This window comes from Neofelis nebulosa, chromosome 16 (genome assembly GCF_028018385.1).
Source record: "Neofelis nebulosa isolate mNeoNeb1 chromosome 16, mNeoNeb1.pri, whole genome shotgun sequence".
In the NCBI taxonomy this organism is placed as follows: domain Eukaryota; kingdom Metazoa; phylum Chordata; class Mammalia; order Carnivora; family Felidae; genus Neofelis; species Neofelis nebulosa.
In genome coordinates, this window is record NC_080797.1 from 28,127,382 (window position 1) to 28,150,349 (window position 22,968).

The following is a 22,968-nucleotide window of genomic DNA, read 5'->3' on the forward strand; positions in this document are numbered from 1 at the left end:
GAATGACACTATGACATACAGGACTGAATATCTTAAATCACGGATTTCCCTTCATTCTGCAGAGAGTATTGTCTACTAAATATGAGGGGAGCAGAGACCTGGACGGCAGCTACCCCAGAGTTCACTCTCTGATTACTCATTAAACCGTACATAAGCTTTATGTACTTTTCTGTGTATATTTCACTTTTTATGTACGTGATGTAGATGGTCCCTGTCCTTCAACATGCTTAAACTTCAGTCCAGCCCCCAGATATTTGAAAGGCCACCTGCACCAACACACCAGCCCTGGAGAAGCGTGATCAATGCATCCTGAGAACATACCCAGTGCGGTGGGTGGTCACTGTCTGATTTCCTGGAGGAGGAGGGCATTTGAACTGGCCCTGATGAACAAGCAGATTTAGATAGCTAAAGAGGAACAGGCAGTGATGAGCACAGAGACCAGCATGAAAGCACAGGGGTGTTCTGGGAAGAGACTGGATTGAAAGAGAGTCATGGAGAAGAATCGGGCCTGCGTTTTGCACAGCCTTGAGTGCATAGGCCTGTGACTCCCAAACCATCCCGAGGGGCCCTGGGGGCCGCAGTAAACTCACAGAGGCACTGCAACTTGTTTTCCAAGTTTTGAGAGAAGCATAGCAGTACTCAACAAACAAATGTCAGACACCCTGTTCGAGGTAGTTTGGGGTTTCACCATCAGCTTGTGCTGCTTTCCTTTCAACGACGTATCTTTGCAAGGCTGAATTTTTGGTGGTTGCTGTAATAAAATTCAAACACCACATGAAAAGCAATGCGGAATGGTAATGAGGGTGGCAATGTGTAATCCGATTATAAGGTTTGGAATATGTGTGGCACCCAGCAGGGACACATCCCATTAGTAAGTAGTTATGGTTAAGAATGAAATAGTTTTCTTTCCATTTACATGTATTCCTTTGTTTCAAGTGGCTTTGAAGTTGCTAGTCCCTACATACTTAGGCCATTTGGAACTAACTGCTTAATAAATGGAACTGTTAGGCATTTCTTTTTTGCCCAAGGTCCTATGAAGAATTTACTGACACACGAAGGGTGTTGTGAACCAAGAAAGTTTGGGAACCTCTGACTTGAGCCACAGAGATGGAAGGTATTCCGTAGGCAGAGGGAGGAAGGAACCATTGTAGGGGTTTATGTGGAGGAAAGACGTGAACAGATTTGCCTGTGTCAGGCCCTTGCAGACAGTAGGTAGAATGCATGTCCAAAAGCCCAAGATGCCAAGATCTGAGACAGGAAGCTGGTTAGGAGACTGCTAGGTAGACCCAGTGAGATGATGGCTGCCTAGTTTTGGCAGTGGTAAAGGAGGACGTAGGTTTTGAGAAATGTGTGCTGGGTCGAATCTTACATGACTCAGCATCTAGTTGAATGGGAGCGGGTTAGAATTAAGGGGAGAGTCGAGGACAGCTCTGTGTTTCCGGATTGTGTGACAGGGCAGGAGTGGGGCTGGCCAGCCAATCTGGGAATGTAAAGGAGGATCAGGTTTTGGGGGGGTGTGACCTCAGGGTTGAGATACGCCGTAAGCAGCTCGAAGTGGGGCTGAGTCATGGATTCCACGGGAAGACGTCGTCAGATGCCATGTGGAAACCTAATAATAAGGATTTGCAAGTGTTAGATTTGGTTACTGGAACTGGACAGTGGCAGTTCTGGTCTTACTCCGAGGGTAGGGGCCAGAGAGCCGTGAGGTGAGAAAGACACAGAAGGCGAGAAGGTGAAATAAGATCCAGGATAATGGTTTCCTAGTTAAGAACTCGAATTCCCTGGCCTTACCCACAGAATCAGCTTCCTGGGGGAAGGACCCAGGAACCGACATTTAAAAAACCATAGGGAAACTTATCCTCTGCTGGTGGGCACCTAAAATAGCACGACCACTTTGAAGCGCCGTGTGGCAGCTCCTTGTCGAGTCCCATGTAAACAATATGGCTCCACGTTCCAGGTATTTTCCCAACAGAAATGAAAACGTAGGTCCCAGCGAAAACTTGTACCACAAATGTTCATAGCTGCTTTAGTCTCATTTTCCAGCCCCAAACTGGAAAGTGTCCCTCAGCAGATAAACAAATTATAGCATATCCACACAGTGGAACACTGTTTAGCAATATAAAAGGACAGACCGTGATACATGCGACGATGCAGATGAATCTCAAAAACATGATGCAGAGAAGGAAGCCAGACACCCAAGAGAACCTAACGTATGAACTGCGTTTGTGCAATTTTAGAACAAACACAACGAACCTGTCGGTGGTTATGTGGGGGTGAGAGTTGGTGCGTGAGAAGATGCTTTGGAGTGATGGGAATGTTCTAGGGTGTAAGGGTGGTTACGTGGATGTGTATGTTTCTCAAGACTTGTTGAATCGTACAAAGTGGCTGCCTTAGGAGAGAAAGGAGAGCGTGTGCCAAAGAGAAGGGGAGCCCAGAGGTTTAGTGTGTTTGCGGGCTGAGGGGAAGGAGTTAGCCAGGCAGAGGAGGACCTCTGGGTCCTTGGAGACATGGTACCACCTGGGGGCTGGGCAGTATTTGAACATGGAGGTGGACGCATTGTCCCTGTATGGAGAAGTGAAGGGTGGGATTGGACAAACTTGAGGAGAAAGGTAGGAATTTTGGGAGAGCTCACTCTGTCCCCTCTTATTCCTCCTGTGCCACAGAAGGCAGAATCGGGTGTGGAGGGAAGGAGGCCTTGAGGCAAGGAGTGCAAGTTTGAAAGAGGCCAACCGGGAAATAGACAAGTGTGTCTCCTACAGCATGGGGCCCAGTGGGCCATAGATGTAGAATGGTTTTTCCAAGAGTGACTGTAGTGTTTTCTTCAGCACAACTCAGAGCCTGAGTGGAGGAAAGGGGATTGCACAGTAGATTTTGGGGTGACGGATGGTAGAGCATATCTGCTGGATTATTAAAAGTAATTAATGATGGGGGCACCTGGGGTTAAGCTTCCGACTTCGGCTCAGGTCAAGATTTTGCGGTCCGCGAGTTTGAGCCCCGCGTCGGGCTCTGTGCTGACAGCTCAGAGCCTGGAGTCGTCTTCAGATCCTGTGTCTTCCTCTCTCTCTCTCTCTGCCCCTCCCCTGCTCGCACTCTGTCTGTCTGTCTCTCTCTCAAAAATAAATAAACGTTAAAAAAAAAAAAAAAAAGTAATTGGTAATGGGTGTCCAGGCTGGGCACGAATAGAAGTAGGAAAGAAACTAACATGTAGTGATTGCTCCGTTCAGTCAATATATTGAGCACCCCTCTGTGCCAGGCACTGTTTTAGGTGTTCAGAATATGGCAGACAACAAAAGATAAATCCCAGCCCTTATGTAGTTAATAGTAGCTAGAGTCAGGCATTTATTTATTTTTTAAGTTTATTTATTTACTTTGAGAGAGAAAGTGAGCATAAGCAGGTAAGAGGTGGGGAGAGGGAGAGAGAGAATCCCAGGCAGCCTCTGCACCGTCAGCGCAGCACCCAACACGGAGCCCGTGAGATCATGACCTGAGCGGAAATCAAGAGTTGGACACTTAACCAACTGAGACACCCAGGCTCCCCAGAGTCAGACAAAGTAAGTAATGTACTGTACTTCAGAGGTGGTAAGTGTTGTGGAGAAAAATCAAGTAGGGAAGAGGGGTAGGGAATCCTTGGTGGGGGGGGGGGCGGTAAGAGGTGGTCATGGAAGACCTCTCTGAGATGGTGATATTTAATCAAAGACGTGGGCAGAGGGGGCAGCAAATGCAAAGGCCCTGAGGCAGGGACAGGCTAGACGGTATTTGAGGAATACAAGGAGGCCAGCTCGGCTGGAATAAGCAAGGAGGAAATAGTGGGAGAGCGTTAGAGGGTGGGAGAGTGGAATTGTGTAGGATTTGCAGGCCGCCGTGTGGCCATTGACTTTTTGAATGAGATGGGGACCACCAAAGGTTTTGAGTAGAGAGTACTCTGACTTCTGTCCTTAAAAGGATCACTGTTCTCTGTGTCAAGGCACAGACTTAAAGTCTTGACAAACATTTAGTCCTATTTAATCCACCTAGAGATGCCTCATGAGGTTGGTATTATTATCTCTCTGGGGTTTTTCCTTTATTGATGAAGAAATTCAGGCCCAGAGAGATTAGATAATTTTGCTGAGGTCACTCGGCTGGTAACTGGCAGAGCTAGGATTTAAGCATAGACTCGGCTGAATCCAAAGGCCACATAGACTAGACTCCTTGAAAGGGAAGGGGCTTTGATGAGGTTGGGGGGATATTGGGTGTAGGAAACAAAGTGATGATTATTATAGAAATAGACCCTCAAGTTTGGCAACCGATGAGATGTATTGGGGAGAAATGAGTGTCAACAGAGTCATTGGAGCCTGTCTGCCTTCCAAGAGAATAGTGGGCCGTTAACAAAATAGGGTAATCAAGAGTAGAAGTTGATCTGAGGTAAAAGATGGAGGGCATGACTTTGGGCAGGTGGTAGCTGAGTTCTGGTAGGAAATAGTGGAAGTGTCCAGTTGATCCAGAAAGAAGAGCTCAGGAAATGGGGGCCCTGGACTCTCCCCATGTAGGCTGAAGTTACGGAGATGGATGTGTTCTCTGAGAGAACTCAGGGGAGAACCCGGAAATGTTCCTCCCTGTTGGGAGTAGAGAAAGAGGGCGCCAAGAGGGGGGGGGGGGTCCAGAAATCAGGCTCTGCAGGGCCACAGAGGCTGAAGGGCGGGATACCCGAGGGGCGGGGCGAGCCACAGAGTGGGAAGTGGCAGTGGAGGGGCTGCCTCCGACTGCGTGGTCCAGGGCGGTGGGCACGTGGGATTGCCCAAATGGTCGAGAAGCGGCAGAAAGGGTGGGTGGGGCCGTTGGTGGTGCTGGATGGAGCCACGAAGGCCCGTAGCTCAGGAGGGGAGCAGAGTCGAGTCCACGTGTGGCCCAGTCCCGAGGGAGAGGGCATGAGGTCCCAGACAGGACGGAATGGAGAACGAAGGTGAAAGAGGTATTCGTGGAACGACGAAAATTCACATCTTTTGGAAATAAAAATGTCCTTAGGAACTTGGGCAAAAGGAAGGGTGTAAACATCTGTTTTAAGCCATTCCTGTCCCGGCTTAAAAAGGAGGATTCAATTAGCACAGCAGTAGCAATGAGTTGTCACATAACCTCACCCACGTTTCTCTGGGTGTGAAGACTGGGCCATTTCGGGCTCGAGCTGGAGCCACTAGGAAATCGGGTCCCGTCCAGCGTTTGTTCCCTGGGGAGCAGTGAGGAGGTTTCTTCCTGCCCAAGTCAGTTCCTCCTCTGAGATCCTTGCCTTTACCTTGAGTAACACCTGTTTTCGTGCTTGTGAAGTAACCTCCTCTCCCACCCCCACCCCCTGCTTTTTTTTCCTTCTGAAAGTAAAACAGCTTTATGAGATGGCTTTTATCCTTATCAGTCTCCATATAGATAGAGCGGTTTATTCTGGAGCAGTGTTTGTTTATAGCCTTATAGTTAGGCCAGGTTTCTGTCCACATGGCTGAATTGTTTGTTTACTTTTTTTTTTTTTTAAAGCAAGAATCTTGCCTGATACACATTCTCGTTATTAAACAAAAACAACCACTTTTTCACGTTGGGCTTTCGTTGCACATTTTCAGATGACGCCGCTTGCTTTTATTTTGCTGGCTTTCCAAATGTTTTTATCTTTAACCTTTCATGTTACGGGAAATTTCAAGCGTCGGTAGAAGGAATAGCCAAGCGACTCCCCACCAGTGCCACATTTGTCTTTAACAGTTACCAGCAGGGGGCCAGTTTTTGTTTTATCTGCCCTCCCCACTCCCCATGTGGGTTTGTTTTTTTTTTCTGTAGTATTTTAAAGCAAATCTCAGATTCAAGCGATTCTTCAAGAAACAAACAAACAAATGGGGCGCCTGGGTGGCGCAGTCGGTTAAGCGTCCGACTTCAGCTCAGGTCACGATCTCGCGGTCCGTGAGTTCGAGCCCCGCGTCAGGCTCTGGGCTGACGGCTCAGAGCCTGGAGCCTGCTTCCGATTCTCTGTCTCCCTCTCGCTCTGCCCCTCCCCCGTTCATGCTCTGTCTCTCTGTCTCAAAAATAAATAAACGTTAAAAACAAACAAACAAACAAACAAAAACCCTAGGGCCTAGGTCACTGCCGTCCCTCAGAAGCCAAGCAGCGCTTGCTCGCCTGTCAGAGCTGATGTAATTAATTAATGGTGGTGCTGTTACCTGGCCTACGACTCCACACATGTTCCTTCCGGGGACCTTATTTTACGAGTGGGTGGGAATGCTAAGCCGACCTTCCTCTCCTCTTAAGCCCAGAGAAAGCACAGATCCTCAACAGCCGCGTAGCTGTCCCACTGGTCAGCTCCTGCCGAGGGCCTGTGCCTTCACTGGACACTGAACCTGTCTGGTGCAGGACACGTTTGGGGACTTGAGGCCTCAGTGTCAGGTGACCCGTGGACGACCTCTCGAAAACCAGGAAAATCCGCAGCTGAAGGCAAGACCCTGAGAGTGAGCCGGTGCCCGTACGGCAAAGATGAGCCTGCGAACAGGGCTCGAAATCCTGTCAGTCTCCGTGTCTCATTTCTGGTGAAAGTGCTAGAATCTGGCAGTGTCTCCTCTTCCTCTGTGTGTGTCTGTGACGCCTTGAAGCAGCTGAAACGGACAACAAAGATGCCTCCCGACTGCCGTGTTTTCTTTGGAATGTGGCATTCCTGCTTTTCCTGGCTTGTGTGGCACCAGGGCTGTGTAGAAGTAGCGGGTTATAATTGCACCTTGACGTTTTTCGGTGGGGTGAACGCCGCGTGTCCGTATTTCCTGTCTCTTGCATCAGTCTGTTTGTACCGAGAAGCGATTAATGGGAACGATAAACGCAGGCTTACTAACTGAAAGTTCCTCCTGTTTCCTAAAATGTTTTTGGTTTAATGAATTGTTTGTTTGCCGCCCACAGACCACATGTTCTGTGCGGTCTGTGTGGCTTCTGTCACTGTGAACACCGTATGCTTTCATGTCAGAGCTGGGCTTGTAAAGCAGAGTCAACAGATGATAAGGCTTGAAAGCGTCTTCTTCATCTGAGAGTCCCAGGTGACTGGGGGAGTCAGGCAGCCGTCTGTCACCACATGCACAGCCGGTGGAGCCCGGAACCCTGTATCCAAAAATCCTGTCCCAATATTAGCCCTCCTTACCCTCAGCTTTGAAGTGGCAGACGGTGGGTCTGTGTAGTCCGTGGGGCTTTGGTTGCTGGGAACCCCCTCACGACTGAGCTGCCTCACGCCTGTGGACTTTAGCCCTGGTCGCGTCACTGTGTTCTCATGCCGCCATTGACCCCAAGGAACCAGGAGCGTCCTCTTGATTCGTGCCTGGGAGAATCAGGAGAGAGAGAGAGATAATGCTGTTTTTGACTACTGCAGATAGAAAATTGACTTTGGGAAAACCCTTTTTTTTCCAGTGTAAAAAGTACTGCCTGTTGTTATACAAGTTTTGGGAAATAAAAAAAAAAAAAAGAGGGGGTCATGTATACTTCCAACAAATATAATTCACAATTAGCATTTTCTGCCTTTCTGTTTTTTTCTGTGCATTGAAGATTTTCTCCCCAGTTGCATTAATACTCTATGTATAATGTTATCTTTTCTCTTGAACATCATAATATAAAGATTTGTACCTTTTTTAAAAAATTTTATAAGGCCTTCTAGAAGCTTTGATTTTCTGCCAAGTGGCCAGTCCTTAACTGAGCAGAAATCAAGAGCCGGATGCTCAACTGACTGAGCCACCAGGTGCCTCCTATTTTGTGTTGCTTTCAAACTAGATTTTATAGAAATGGATCAAAGGGAATCAAGGGAAACAAGCCCTTGGAGGCTCTAAGATTGCCCTGTTGCTGCCCCAAAGGGGCATTCATTTACCATTCAACAAAATTCTCATCAACAGGAAAGTTTATTCTTAAGTCATCGTTTTGATTTTCCTAATGGGAGTACCTAGTACCACGCCAGATATCTGACAGGGTGATCATTTAGGTTTTAAAAGTCCTTGATATGTCAGATAGTGACAGTGTGACCCATTGTCCACCGTGGGTTGTGACTGGTTCTTCCTTCAATGTCCATCCCCCAAGTTATGTGCACATTTCTTTTTAAAAAAAATTTTTTTAATGTTTATTTTTGAGAGAGAGGAAGACCGAGTGTGAATGGGGGAGGGGCAGAGAGAAAGGAAGATCCAGAGTCCAAAGCAGGCTCCGGGCTCTGAGGTGTCAGCACAGAGCCAGACATGGAGCTCGAAATCACAAACCATGAGATCAGGACCTGAGCTGAAATTGGACTTAACCAACTAAGCCACTCAGGCACCACCCCCCCTTTTTTTTTTAATGTTGTTTGTTTGTTTGTTTGTTTAGAGAGCTAGCAGGAGCAGAGGAGGGGCAGAGGGAGAGGGAGAGAGAGGAGGAAATCCCTAACAGGCTCCACACTGAGTGTGGAGTCCGACGTGGGGCTCCATCTCAAGACTGTGCAAGATCATGACCTAAGCTGAAGTCAAGAGTCCAGTGCTTAACCAACTGAACCACCCAGCTGCCCCTGTGTGCATGTTCCTTGACAGCAGTTTTCTTCTACTCTGTTCTCTATCCAGCCTCGGAGACCATCATAAGAGCCTACGTCTGTGTCTTTGGGTGTGTGTTTTCTAAAGTACCTTCACGTACATTATCTCATGTAGGTAAATTTACGTTATTGGTGTCACTCGTGAGTGAGTCCTGGGGGCTCTCTCGGAATCCCGATATTTTAGAGTCTGTCTGACGATGCCTTTGTTGTTCTTTTGCACAGATCCGGTTCTGCAGGTTCCAACGCATGTGGAAGAGTAAGTCTTCTGATTTGCTTAAGCACTTCCCTTTAATTCATTTTCTAAACTAGTCAATTAATATTTAGGAAGCTAGCTGTTGGGAGTACATTATGTGCATAAAGGTAAAGTATAATGAGAGTGCTGGAGACAGGAAGTCTTACAGGTTCTATGATCAGGAAAGGGTGGTCAGCTGCTGGGGTGGGTGGCAGAGGCAGGGATATTAAAAAGTCTGATGAAAGTCAAGTTGAGTTTTTTTTTTTTTTTTTTTTTAATGTTTTTTATTTATTTTTGGGACAGACAGAGACAGAGCATGAACGGGGGAGGGGCAGAGAGAGAGGGAGACACAGAATCGGAAACAGGCTCCAGGCTCCGAGCCATCAGCCCAGAGCCTGACGCGGGGCTCGAACTCACGGACCGCGAGATCGTGACCTGGCTGAAGTCGGACGCTTAACCGACTGCGCCACCCAGGCGCCCCTAGTCAAGTTGAGTTTTGAGCTTAAGCTGCCAAAGTCCTGCCAGAGGGTTTAGATCTCTCCCTCTTCACTGTGTCGTACCATGGAGGGGAAACATGGACGTGACCTGCTTGTGCGTTATGGCCCCAGCAGGAGCTCACATGATGGGACATCCTAAGTACAGAAAAGATTCAGCAACAGGTTTCTGAGTGACTAGTCAGAGCGCAGACTTCAGAAGCTTAACGTGACCAAAGACCACGTTGTATCTGCTTCGTGAGGAGCCATGTACTGGACACCATCCATCTCCTTGGCAGGTCCTGTCCGATGTCAGGCTTTCAGAGTCTGCTTTTATTGCCTCCAGTTTAAAAATAAATGTTTGTTGAACACTGAAGGTAGATTTGTCCTACCTGTTTATGTACTGTTCCATGCTATTAAATATTGATTATTAAAGTTCTGTACACAATTGACTTGGAAACTGGAAAGCAGACTTACTGGGTCCTTTTCACTTATTTATCATCATCCAGGATGCTTTGACCAAAAGACAGTTTACTCTTCTGTGGTTTTTCGCTTTTTTTTTTTTTTTTTTTTTTGCAGGTTGCTTTTTTCTGCTCAAACATAGCCTGTCACCATAGGGATATTTTATTTGTGGCTAAAAGTGAAAGAGCCGTGGGTGGAATTGTCTTATATGCACACATCCTCCCCCTCCTCCCAATCATGGCTTTGCATGGCTTTGATATTTTGTTTTGTGCCCTGGGCTGTAATTTATTATTGATACTCATTGCTTAATCTCTAGGCCTGCCTTCCTCCCAGATCCCAATGATGGCAGCCTGTATACACTTGGGGGCAAGAATAATGAAGGCCTGACGGTGAGTGCATTTAGCTTCTTTGCAGAGGTTCCAGACCAGTGGTCCTCAACTGTCGCACACCGAGATCACCTGAGAGCTTAAAAAAAATTCCTGGAGATCCTAATTCAGGAGGTCTGCTGTGAGACCTGGGTATCAATATCTTTTTTACAGCTTCCTAAATGAGCTTTTAACTGGCAGCCAGAATTCAGCAGCATTGATCTAGACCAGCAGGTTCTCAAAGCCCAGCCAACACGCTAGAGGGGTACGATACTCCCTTTAACAGCAGGGCTTGCTCTGACTAGTGATTTCAAATTGGGGGTGGAGGGTAGTTTGCAGCCCTGCCCACCTCCACCCGAGCAGACATCCCTTTACGAGGTAGGGGGGCAGGTGATGTTCCATTCCCAACTTTATCTGAGAATCTAGACCAGTGGTTCTCAACCTTAGGTACACATTGTAATAACCTGGAGAGCTCTAAACCAAACAAAAAAAGACTGAGTCTGGGTCCCAATCCCAAAAGCTTCCATTTAATTGATCTAGGTCATCAGGGATTTTTAAAAGCTCCCTAGATAAGAGAATTTAGAAACAGGCCCACATAGACGGGCACCTGATTTCTGACAGAGGTGTGGCTGCAGTGCAGTGGGGAAGGGTGGTCTTTCAGTAAGTGGTGAGTCACCTGGGATATCCACGTGGAAAAAGAAGCTGAGCTCTTGCCTCACACCAGACACACAGAACTCCGTTCCAGAGAGATTGCATGTCTAAGTGTGAAACGTAAAAACAAAACTTTAAGAAAAAAAAAGAAAGTAATGGAACATCTGCACGACCTTAGAGTAGGAAAAAATTTCTTGGATGAGATAAACAAAACAAAACAGAACCCCTCCCCCTCCACTAATGAGAAAGGAAAAAAAATAGATATATTGGACTATATTACAATTAAGAATTTTTCTTTGTTAAGAGACACCATTAAGAGAGGCCACAATGTACTTGAAGTACACATATGACTCCAACAAAAGATTCATAGAACTCTTGGACGCTGCTGGTGAAAGTGCAACTTGGTATATCCGGTTTGGAAACTGGCAAAATCTCTAAAGCCTTATGACCCAGTTAATCCTTCCTGGGTCAGCGTGTACCCACAGAAGTGTCTGTGTCTATGTTCCTCAAAGGCAGGTACCAGATGTCCTACAGCATGATGCAGAATAACCAAAAAGTGAAAACTGTCCAAACAGCATCAACAGTGGACAGGATAAATAAATTATGGGATAGTGATACACCTTCAATGGTCTCCACCAGTGAGGACCAACGGCCTGTGACACTACCCAGGAGCATGGATAAACCTCACCAACAGGAGGTTGGACAAAAGATGATAAACCAGAAAGGCTACACACTGAATGATTCATTTATGTAAAGCTCAGAGACAGGAAAAACCAGCCTATGCTGTTTTGAAGTCAGGATAATGATGGCCCTGGGAGGGGATGATTGGAAGAGAAGGCCAGGGCTTTCAGAGCGCTGGAAATGTTTTGCTGCTTCATGTGGATGCTGGTTACATGGGCTGGTTCACTTTGCAAAACTTAGCTGAGCTGTGCACTCAGTGTGCTGTTTGTATGTTTTGCTTCGATAGGAAATATTTTTTCAAAAGCCTCCAAGTGACTCTGATGTGCAGCTAAGGCCGAGAAGCAGCGGTCTAGACTATAAGTGGCTGTGAACTCTGATTGGCATATTCTGACATTGTTTTATGAACGCCTGTGACTGGAACAGATGGGAGGAGGGCAAGCCTTGTGGAGAGGTGTGTGTGTGTCTCACCTCGAGCATCTCTCTCCACATTCCGGAGCCTATTTCCGAAGCACTTTTTGCTAGACCCTGTGTGGGACTATCTGTAGAAGTTGTCTCCTAATTCAGCAGCCCTCTGGGATACAGGTGTTATCCCATATAAGACGTGTGGAAACCTCACCCACAGAAGTGAAGGAATGTGCCCGAGGCCAAAGCTTCAAGTGTTGGAACCGGCCTTGAGCTCTAACCTTCAAAGGATGCTTTGACCACCCCCCTTCACGCCTTCCTGTGTTCCGGGAGCGAGCGGTGTGTTTCCCCCTTGGGCCAGGGAGTCCTGTAGAGCTGTTTAGCAGACGCGACAGGATTCCAGACTGGAAGCCTTGCGATGACTTTCTGATTCTCCAAAACACCTGACAAAAATCCAGTCAGTCACGACAGCCTCTCTTTGGCATTTGTCCTTTTCTAAGGCTTCATTCAAGTGTTGGGATAATGGGAAAATCCAAACGATTGATTATTTAAAGTTCTGTTTGTTAAAGCTAGAGAGAAATCTTTTTCTTTTTTGGAGAAAAAGATGACAGTGTGGTAGAAGCAGGCATATGTATAGAATAGTTTCAAGAACACAGAATGTTCCAAAAATAAAGTATACTGAAACGAATGTTAACCAGAAGAACCCCTCAGATGTCAGCTGTGTGGACTCAGAAGAATCAGTTTTCTGATGAAATGCAGTTGAAACATGTGGATTCCTTTGAGTTTCTTTTCCCGGCGCCTACCATAATTTCTTTCTAATACTGAAAAAGGCTTAATTTTCTGTGTTTTTCAGTAGAGAATTATTTTCTGAAGCAAACATCTGAACTTCTTTTTCCACCTCAAGCTCCTGGGTCACCCACATAATGCTGACTTCTCCTTTCCCTTCAAGCTTCAGCTGGGTGCTGGGGTCGCTTCTCTTCAGAATGAATCTCTTGGCTCGCACACACTCTGAAAACATGTCATTCCACTCAGCCTCGCTGGCTCTGGGTCAGTCTTCCAAGACAAGAGAATTCTTTCTGTCCACCCCTCCCCCCTCCCCACCCCCCCCCACCCCCCACCCCACCCCCGCCTCAAATTTCAAAGATTCTGTCACTCTCCATATTTGTGTAAGTGTTTTCAGCAAAGGTTTGTGTCTTCCCCAGAAGTGCTCTGGACAAGACACTCTGAGGGGCTCCTGGAGGGGACCCGGCGGCTGGAGTCTTGTCCACAGTGTATGGAAGCCTAGGGCATCTAGGCCCCCCTTGTTCTTGGGTTTCCAGTCAGGAAAACTCCCATCTACCATCAACACTGCTTCTCTCTTTTTCGCAGAATTGGGTAACAGAAAGACTACAGTAAAATTATAATAATTGCACAAGACTTGGTTAACTTATTTTTTCCTTTCCTTTTTTTTTTTTTTAAAGAAACTTCCCTTTACCATCCCAGAGCTCGTACAGGCATCCCCATGCCGAAGTTCAGATGGAATTCTCTACATGGGTAAGAGTTCCTGTTTTGAACACCGAAACTTTGATCTCTTTGGAAACAAGTCCCAGGTTCTGGGACAATGGTGTGTCTGAGAGAGAGGTGTGCAGTCAGTCCCCACCAACCCTTCTGGGAAAGGTCTTTCTTGCCTTGGTTGTGCTTGTTCACGCCAGGATCAGCTGACCAATTAAGGAAAGGTTCCCCCCACTTGGGAGCAGACTTGACACATTAATATGGTTACTCATTTAACAAGCTTTTTAGCTGCTGTGTTGACTTACCCCTGTGATTTAAAGATTGCAACATACCCAGAAGCAATTGGATGAAATTTAAAGTGAACACAAGACTCTGAGCCAAGAAAGGGAAGCCAGGTTCTGCCTATTAATTATAGGACTTTCTTAGTATTTCCTGCTATCAGAATATTGGATAAAACAGCACTTAACAGCTTGGCTAGATAAGCTGCCTTCATACCTATGGGGGTCACCTCTTTCAAAGCATCAGATCGCCTCTTTTCTTTTACCATGTTGCTGCCAAAATGTCAATAAAAATGCATTTGTAATACAAAGGAGAGCTGTGTTTATCTTGAAATCATAGTAGTAATAATATCCTGTATTTATACAGCAGCTTTCCTTCTGAGGAACTGAAAGTTCTTATTGCCTATTCATGCCTCGGGAGCTTTATGTGTGTTTCTGGGCATTAAGTGCAGGCTGGATTTTTAAGTTTTTGCCAGGGACGCTGGAGCTGTTGCTTTCTCGCACACCTTCAGAAAGAGGAAGTCCCAAGCCTTGAAATTCAGAGGAAGTGACCAACAGAGGCTTTCTTTCTCCCCTGGGCCTCGCTCTGGGCCCATCTGACCATCTGTGTCCCTGTTTTCTGTCTAGTCTTCTAGCTTTTGCCAGCAGCTCATCCCTTATGATGCATTTAGGATAGTGTGTTTCCATCATCTTCGTGTGGTACCCTCTTAAGTGGTTCATTAAACATATTTAAAATTGTGGCAATTGCCCCATCCATCATTAAAGAGGTAACTGAGTTACGCAGACTGTAATGGTTCTTGAAGTAAGGGTGCCATGCCAGATGGAAAGGGCTCATGGTCACAGCTGTTGGGTGATGTTTTCACTCTATCTGCAGATCTTTTTCATACTAAGATTTTGTTGTTGAGAACAGAAAGTTATCGACAAGTTTCACATATGTAGACTAGGCATATACATTACATCTGTTAGAACTAAGTGTAGCTTTAGCAAATTCTGATGACCTGTGATCTTCCTGACATCCCTGTACTCTGCTTCCACGTTTCCCTCGAAAGAGGAACCTCGGCCAATAAGTTAGGAAGATTACAAGTGACCACGTAAGGCCATGCCTTACAAAACGGAAATGCACACATTACGGTGAATGCGTTGACTTTCAGATGAGAGGCCCACGCTACGGACTCACTATCACTGGGATGATGTTCTGGTGTATGTTCCGTAGATCGTAGATGCATATGCTTTGAGATTCCCCAGGAGTGTCGTTTGGCTGTGCTGTCTGCCTGTTCATACCTTTTAATCAGCTGACCGAGGAGTAGGGTGTAGTGTGTGGCTGGCAAATAACTTGCTGGCTGGCGTCAGGGGCTGAGAAAAGTTCGGCCTCATTAGCACCAGGTTGCAACCGACCACTGCCCGGTCAGAGGTATCAGCTAATTAGAGATAGAAACAGTGACGGTAGATCCTCTTAACATGTGGGCTCGTTAGTAGGGATGCGGAGATCTATGAATAATGGTTACCAGAGAGATGAACCCTTGGGTCCCTTTCTATGTATAGATCCTAGTCTATGGGAAAAGGATTGTCCTTCATAGGCCAGGCTTTTCATATATATTTTTTAAGTTTATTTATTTTGAGAGGGAGAGCGAGCGGGGGAAGAGCAGAGAGAGAGGGAGAGAGAGAAAATCCCAAGCACTCCCCGTGCTGTCCGCACGCAGCCGGATCTCACGAACCAGAGCCAAAAGTCAAGACTCGGATGCTTAACCGATTGAGCCACCCAGCGCCACCCCCCCCCCCCCCCGCCCCGAGGCCTTTTTATATTTAAGGCCACTAATCAAAGCAGTAAAATCTATGAGTTATTAGGTTAGTAGGTTTGAAGAAATTTTTAAACCATCATCAGGTTATTAGCTTTATTATCTCATTTCCACTTACCTTGTCACCCTTGGAGCATCACGGGAATGTCTTCAACATCACAAGAACTTCAGGCCTCTCGGCACAGAGAACGTTTTGGCAGAGATACATTTTTTTCTCATATTGGATGAGCGCAAACCACAGCGTGTCCTCGTGACCTTTCAGGTAAAAAGCAGGACATTTGGTATGTTATTGATCTTCTGACCGGGGAGAAGCAGCAGACTTTGTCATCGGCCTTTGCAGACAGTCTCTGCCCATCAACCTCTCTGCTGTATCTCGGGCGAACAGGTAAGAAGGAACCTTTTATTACCTACCAGCTGCCTCTTTCCAAAAAAGAACCCGAAGTAGCCTTTGCCCGGGGCTTCATTCTCTAGAAGGTCTCCAGATCTGTTTTCTCCAAATGCAGATTTTTCCACATTGTTCCCCTTTAGAAGACCCCACAATGGCTCCCCATTGCCTGAGGGATTAGCCCAAACCACCGCAGCCTGCAAAGCCTCCGCTGACTTCCCCTTTTGTCCCCTGCCTGCCTTGGCTGTGTTTCCCTCGCTCAAACATTTCCCAAGCAGTTCCCAGAAGAAGCAGTGCTATTTTTAAAGATGTTCAGTAGCGGGTCCCTCTCCGCCAGGTATGCACATTTTTGCCCTGATTTGATCTTGACCTTGAGGCCTTTTTTTGCAGTGAAAATCTTTTCCAGCTCAGCTGGGGCATCGGTTCTGAACCCTCTGTATTTTCTCTGTATTCACTTGAAAACTGAATGGTTTCTTCTTCAGCTTCTCTGTCCTGCATTATATTCAAGAAACTACTCGGGGTGCCCGGGGGTCGGGTTACCTCCACCAGATCCACAAAGTTCCCAAGGTGCTTTCTTGCACTTTTCCAAGTGACTGCAAGCACTGGTCTTCCTAATAGTGTGACCACTGTGTAACCTGGGCCATCCCTTTGCAGCTTCCGGTAGCATTTCCTTACTGCTCTTTCAGTCTCCACGGTGACCTGCCAGCCTCCAGCTGCCACCTTGTCCCGGTCAATGCTACATGCTTCGTTTTTTCTGTTATGGCCCTACCCCACTTCTAGGTACCCTTCTCTAAGATCAGCTATCTATTGCTGTATAACAAAGTACCCCATAACAGGTGGTTTAAAAAAAAAAAAAAACCATGATAAAAAAGAAAAGTGATGTGCAATTAAAAAAAGAAAACAAAACACCAACAACACCATGATATTGATTCGGTGAGTCATGAGTTCAAGGGTGCAGTGTGACTGGCTTATTCCCGCCCCACATGCCATCGGCCGGGTTCACTCGTGTCTGGGACTTCAGTTCTCATCTACGTGGCCTTTCTCTTTCTACATGGATGGCCTGGACATTTTACACACAATTTAGAGAGGATGTGTCTGTAGTAATTTATTTATTTTAAAGTGTATTTATGGATTCTGAGAGAGAGGGTGGGAGAGAGAATCCCAGCCAGGCTCTACACCCAGCATGGAGCCCTACATGGAGTTCGATCTCACGAAACCGTGAGATCAAGACCTGAGCTGAAACCAGGAGTCGAGCACTTAACTGACTGAGCCACCCAGGCGCCCCTTGTCTGCTGTAGTTTAGATACGGGCAGCACCTCAGCAGGAGCCGTGGCCCCTCCAGGTAACAGGCTGGTGTGTGTTCTCCAGAGTACACAATCACCATGTACGACACCAAAACCCGCGAGCTCCGGTGGAATGCCACCTACTTCGACTACGCGGCCTCACTGCCGGAGGACGACGGGGACTACAGTAAGTGCTCCCTGGCGGCTGTGCGAGGTTGGCTGGGTATTTGTGACCCATGAGGAAGCAGTCTCTCCTGGACGCTGGGTTTTCTCTTAAGGCACTCTCGATCGCCAGCTTCTGGGCTTCTGGTAAATAATTTGACAGTGTTGAAAGCCGGGGCCGGGGTGAGAAGTGTGGAGGGAAACCTCAGTGAAACAGGTGGGGAGTTTAGCCTGAGAGGAGGGAGGGGTGCGCTTTGGTGAGTCCCTCCGTGTCACAGAAGGAATGCACCAGAAGCCCATGGGAGGCAGAATTAAGCGTCAGCTGTGACATCGACAGCCCACCCCGTTTCTCTCGCAAACAGTCCCCCAGCTCAAGTGGACGCTAAAAAAAGGTTTTGCCATCTGAACACCGATACCTGAAAGTCTGCCAGAAATCTCCTCTGTGGGCAGACGTGGGCAGTGTCGGTGGTCAGCTTTGACTTTCAGCCTGATCAGTCCGTTCAAAATGATTGCTCTACAATATCAGAACCATAGGCCCCTCCTCTGGCTCTTTTCTCCTCCATATTTACTCTCACTAATTGAACAGAGTGCTGAAGAATCTCCCTAAGTAAGTAGCCTTCCAGGGAGTGATCCTCTTTTATGTTTAAAGACCAGGCAGCTCTCACTGTCTGGATCGTGTCATAGAGCCTGCACGGGTTCATTGGAAACAAGCGAAATTGTCGGGAGGATATCTGAGAATACTCCAGAAGTCTTGTTTCCTCTAGCTGAGTGACTGCCACTTGCCAGGAGGGAGAGAGGATGTGGTCACGAGGTGGGGTGAGACCGCATGCTTTGTTTATTTGATCTGTACAGAGATGTCCCACTTTGTGTCCAACGGCGATGGGCTGGTGGTGACCGTGGACAGTGAATCTGGCGACGTCCTGTGGATCCAAAACTACGCTTCCCCTGTGGTGGCCTTTTATGTCTGGCAGCGGGAGGGTCTGAGGAAGGTGATGCACATCAACGTCGCAGTGGAGACGCTGCGCTATCTGACCTTCATGTCTGGGGAGGTGGGCCGCATCACCAAGTGGAAGTACCCGTTCCCCAAGGAGACGGAGGCCAAGAGCAAGCTGACGTGAGTCTGGGTTAACTCGGGGGCAGAAGAGGGCAGCTGCGACCCAGACGTCCCAGTCCTGCTGTAGCGTAGCGTGCCAGGGCTCGAGGCACACATCTCTGAAGCCGTGGGGTGTATAAAGAGCCAAGACGGGCTTACTCAGAAAGCTCATAATACGTATAAGAACCGGGGCATCCCTTGATGCTTCAGAACTTTTGAATATTAAATAAATTAAAATCATGAGCAGGGATAAGAAAGACACTGCCAGTATATAGCTACAGTACAATTTGGATATGTCTCAGCTGGCGGGAACACGGGAGGTGTATTTGTTTTTTAACTGTGGTTTCTGGATTTTTGCTGTTATTGAAACATTGTAAAAATCGGGAAGAGTGTTACAGTGTGTACGTCTAAGACGCCCCAGGCTTGTGTTCGCCATCCCTGCCTGTTAACAACCTGAAACAAGGTCCCTTGGACTCACTGCCTCCCAGTCCCCACCTTACAGAGCTGCAGAAAAGAGCAAAGGGGACTGGAAAGTGTTCTCTGAGTTGTACACCTTTGAAACGTAAAATATTTGTTGAGAGAAGTTTCAAGAATTCATTGGACGACCAACCCCAAAGTGGCTGTTGACAGAAACCAGAAGGGTCTGGAGGTGCCACCCCGACATCTTCATGCCGACACCACAGCCAAAGCCCAAGCCCACCCACCCCGGGGAATGGAAGTCTTACCCGGTTGGAACTTTCCGTGTATCCCTTGGCTCTAGCCATCCTGATTAGAGCAGTTGACTGTCTCTTAGGGCTTCTGTAGAACCTCTAGACTCCTTGAGAATCTGGAGAGAGAATGGCAGCTTGGTTGCTGGAGCGTGCTGTGGCCGGGACCATCTTATCTTAGAGGCTTTGCGACGGTTGCAAACATTCGGTCCTTCCCGGATGATCACCGCACATGGTTCTTTCTGCGGACATCGTGGGCATGCCGTAGTGTGGCCCTGCCATTTGCAGAGGAGGAAACCCAGGCTTGCACTTAGGTGACTTGTGCACATCTTTGTTTGTAGGCAGTGAGTGACAGCGGGGGCCTGCAGTCCGGGTTCCCAGGACAGTAGCTCGGCCTTTACATCCCCACCGCTCGGAAGGCTAGGGGTTAATCTGGTTATTCTTCTGAGTGGCATTTGGGGCTGGGATACTTCTCTCCAGAAAGGCCCCTTTTGCGGGATGCAGGAATTAAATGGCTGTGGAATGTGTGTGTCTGTTTGTCTCCTAGGCCCACCCTGTATGTCGGGAAATACTCTACCAGCCTGTATGCCTCCCCCTCCATGGTGCACGAGGGGGTCGCCGTTGTGGTAAGTCTACTTTGGGGGGCTCACAGATGCAGCCTCCTCCTAACTGCTCCTGTTCCATTTAGCAAAGATGACTCTGAGTTATAAGTGGACATCCTGTGGGTAAAGCATCAAGACACAGGTCTCAAATCCTCAGAGACAATCCCTGCCCGTACCGCGTTCTACTTTGTGAGGAAAGATGCGTGACAAGAGCCCTGGTCATGCCACTTCGCTTTCATGTTCAAGCCTAGAGTCCCCAGGCTGGTGTTCACGCCTTCCTCAGTCCAGTCACGCAGGGCCCTTCGGCCACACTGCTGGCGTCTCTGGGAGAGTCGGATGGTCCATCTTCTCCCCGTTTCCAGAAGTTTCCTGTTCGCCTTTCTCCACCTTTGTTCAGGCGGCGCCTCGCGCTTCAAACGCTCTCCTTTCCTTTCTCCTGTCCGAAGCCTTCCCAACCTTTTGTGACCTGTCGAGGTCTCCTCAGACCTCGCCAGCCTCTTCAGACTGCTCTGTCTCTGCACGTTCGAGGCGTGATGATCGTGGCCGCTGGTCGGGTCCTTCCAGCACTGGAGCTGTCTGGTCGGCATCTCTTGTCTTCTCAGTTAGACTGTCGGCCGCTCCTGTGAGCAGGGCAGCGCCTGCACCCGGCTCCTGGCTGGAACTTGTTCTACCCTGGTCAGTGTCACCCTGCGGACTCCTTCACTTCCCTCTGCTCCTCCCAGGAGCCTCTGGGAATTCCACACGCCTTCTGCCTGGTTCCCAGACCTAAGAATTTTAAAAGATGGCCATGATATAGGGCGCCTGAGTAGCTCGGTCAGTTAAACGTCTGGCTTCGGCTCAGGTCATGATCTCATGGTTTGGGAGTTGGAGCCCTGTGTCAGGCTCTGTGCTGACAGCTCAGAGCCTGGAGCCTGCTTCGGATTCTGTGTCTCCGTCTCTCTCTGCCCCTCCCCCGCGCACACTCAGTCTCTCCAAAAAATAAACATCGAAGAAAAAAAAAAAGACGTCCGTGATAAAGATGTCAACACGGCCTTGTCACATGTCGAAGGAGGGGCCTCTGCCGTGTTAGGGCCTTTGTGTCTTGTTCCGACTGTCCTGGACCAGCCCCACACAGAAATCCCTTCCCTGGAGGGTGGCCGTCCCTTGGGTGCTCGTCCGCAAGGGCTGCCACAGGCCTCACTCCTGTTCTGTCTTCACAGCCCCGGGGCAGCACACTTCCTTTGCTGGAAGGCCCCCAGACTGACGGGGTCACCATTGGGGACAAAGGGGAGTGTGTGATCACGCCCAGCACAGACCTAAAGTTTGACCCTGGGCTCAAAGGGAAGAGCAAGCTCAACTACTTGAGGAACTACTGGCTTCTGATAGGTAAGAGTGGGTCTCTCGGCTCCTCAGGCAATGGCGTGCTGCCCCCTGGTGGACAAAAGCCCTCTGTGCTAGTTACTGTGGTTAATGCGCTGTGCTCAGTTCAGGTCCAAATTAGTCTTTTCAGACCTGGGAACAGTTTTACCCCCAAGGAAAATAAATAGAGTAGCTGTGTTACCAAGTCACTTCTCAAAAATTGCTTAATGTTACAGAACTCAAGTACCGACTAACATAAAATTCGTGCAGTTATCTGGCACACCGAACGTCTTCCGTGCCGGGCATTGGCAGTAAGCACTTTAGAACCCGTCTCCTTATTTCTCACAGCGGCCCCTTGTGAGGTAGACACTCTTGGTATTTCCACTTATGGGGAACCAGGGCGGCTCCTGTGGAAGAATTCCCTTGGGGTTGGTGTGGGAGCCAGGGCTGGGGGAGGAGAGGGTTGGAGACCCGGGAAGGATTGGGTGGGGTGAGGAGTCTGGTTCAAGGCTAGACTTGAGTCAGGGAGCCACAGCACAAGTCCCTGGTGTGTGTGTGGGGGTGGGGATGGGGATGGGGGGGTGGTCCCTTTTCCTTTCTCTTCCATTTGTTGCTGTCCTTGCTAACGGCCCTTGGGTTGAATTGGGGGTCCTGTGAGCCACAGAGATAAGTTGAGATGACACCCGAAGGCAGTGAGTGTGACAAATGAAGGCAGTCACGTGAGAGGAGCTGTGTCTCTGGCAAGTGTCCCAAGCAATTAGAGCAGGACAGAGTTTTCTTGAATCTGATTTGCCTTCCTGTGCCCTGTCGCCCCCAAATCTGCTGTCAGCCCCAGAGGTGGTGAGAGGTGAGGATGTAGCCTTGTGGGAGGAGAGAGGAGGCGGGGGGTGCCAGAGCACACGGGTTGATGAGGTCCCCCCACACACCCCCACTACCCCTTTCTCTCCCCCACCCCCCTACTAGCAGCTGACTGGAATGGAGGAGAGAGAGGGCAGTGCCAGAGGCACAGGGAAGGCACATAGAGCGGCGTGGAGGCGTGTGGGCCCAGGAGGCCGCAGGATCTGTCCCGCAGCGGCATCCGGATGGGGGTGTGTAACTGAGTGTTGCAGACAGGAGCCTGAGCGTCCTGGAGTCCCGATCGCTCCCTTCGTGGTTGTCCGGGTCCTGTTCTTCTTTGTTCTTCCTGAATCCCTGTAGCCACTTTCTTCTGGTTTATTTTTACAGAATAATGGGCAAAGGAGGTAACAAAGTAATTCTACCTTTTTTTTTTGAACAAAAGTAGTTTCAAGAGCATGTGTGAGTGGACCCAGGTGAAGAAAAAAAATAGCTGATGAGTGGAGGCTATTAAAATCACAAGGTCACTTAGTTTTATGTACCAGTTAAGGGATACATAAATTGCCCACCAGTGGTCACGAAGTGAACAGTTGGAAACTAAGGAAATGTGTATGTAAGACTATAAAAAACATGGGGAGAAAGTCTTCATGGCTAGGTTGCAAAAAGATACCCTTTTTAAAAAAAAATTTTTTTTTTAATGTTTATTTTTGAGAGAGAGACAGAACATGAGTGGGGGAGGGGCAGAGGGAGAGGGAGACACAGAATCCGAAGCAGGCTCCAGGCTCTGAGCTGTCAACACAGAGCCCGATGCAGGGCTCGAACCCACAAACTGTGAGATCATGACCCGAGCTGAAGTCAGACGCTTAACTGAGCCACCCAGGCGCCGCAGAAAGATATCCTTTTAAGATGTAAAGGTTGTCCAAGTAAGACAACTGAGAAACTCAACAAAGTATAAAGAAGTAATTAGGGGATCCTCTCACACCTCTGAAGTCCCCTTGAGGAGCTCCAGAGCCAGTCATTTTTAAATAAGGCAGTGGAATGACTTGACCATCTCTGCATAGACTCAGGGCCACAGGTACAATAACATACGCTCTTTTACGTCCAGCCTTGTCCTTTGATTTGGTGTTTGTGGAGGACATTAAGGATCGTCCCTCTTTCCCACTGGTCTGGAAAATAAACTGAGTCCATTCACCTTGAGTGGCACAGCCT

The 22,968-nt window shown here is 48.2% G+C and overlaps 1 protein-coding gene across 2 annotated transcripts in view; it reads left to right on the forward strand.

Moving 5' to 3' along the window:
• Window positions 1-22,968, forward strand: part of ERN1 (endoplasmic reticulum to nucleus signaling 1) — an 80,696-nt gene that overhangs the window by 37,874 nt on the left and 19,854 nt on the right. For both annotated transcript variants that reach the window (XM_058705074.1, XM_058705073.1), the window contains exons 3-10: window positions 8,747-8,780; window positions 10,008-10,080; window positions 13,251-13,323; window positions 15,618-15,740; window positions 17,109-17,210; window positions 18,038-18,299; window positions 19,533-19,611; window positions 20,787-20,952. In XM_058705074.1, the coding sequence (XP_058561057.1) occupies window positions 8,747-8,780; window positions 10,008-10,080; window positions 13,251-13,323; window positions 15,618-15,740; window positions 17,109-17,210; window positions 18,038-18,299; window positions 19,533-19,611; window positions 20,787-20,952 (912 nt within the window). The remainder of the gene's footprint in view (window positions 1-8,746; window positions 8,781-10,007; window positions 10,081-13,250; window positions 13,324-15,617; window positions 15,741-17,108; window positions 17,211-18,037; window positions 18,300-19,532; window positions 19,612-20,786; window positions 20,953-22,968) is intronic.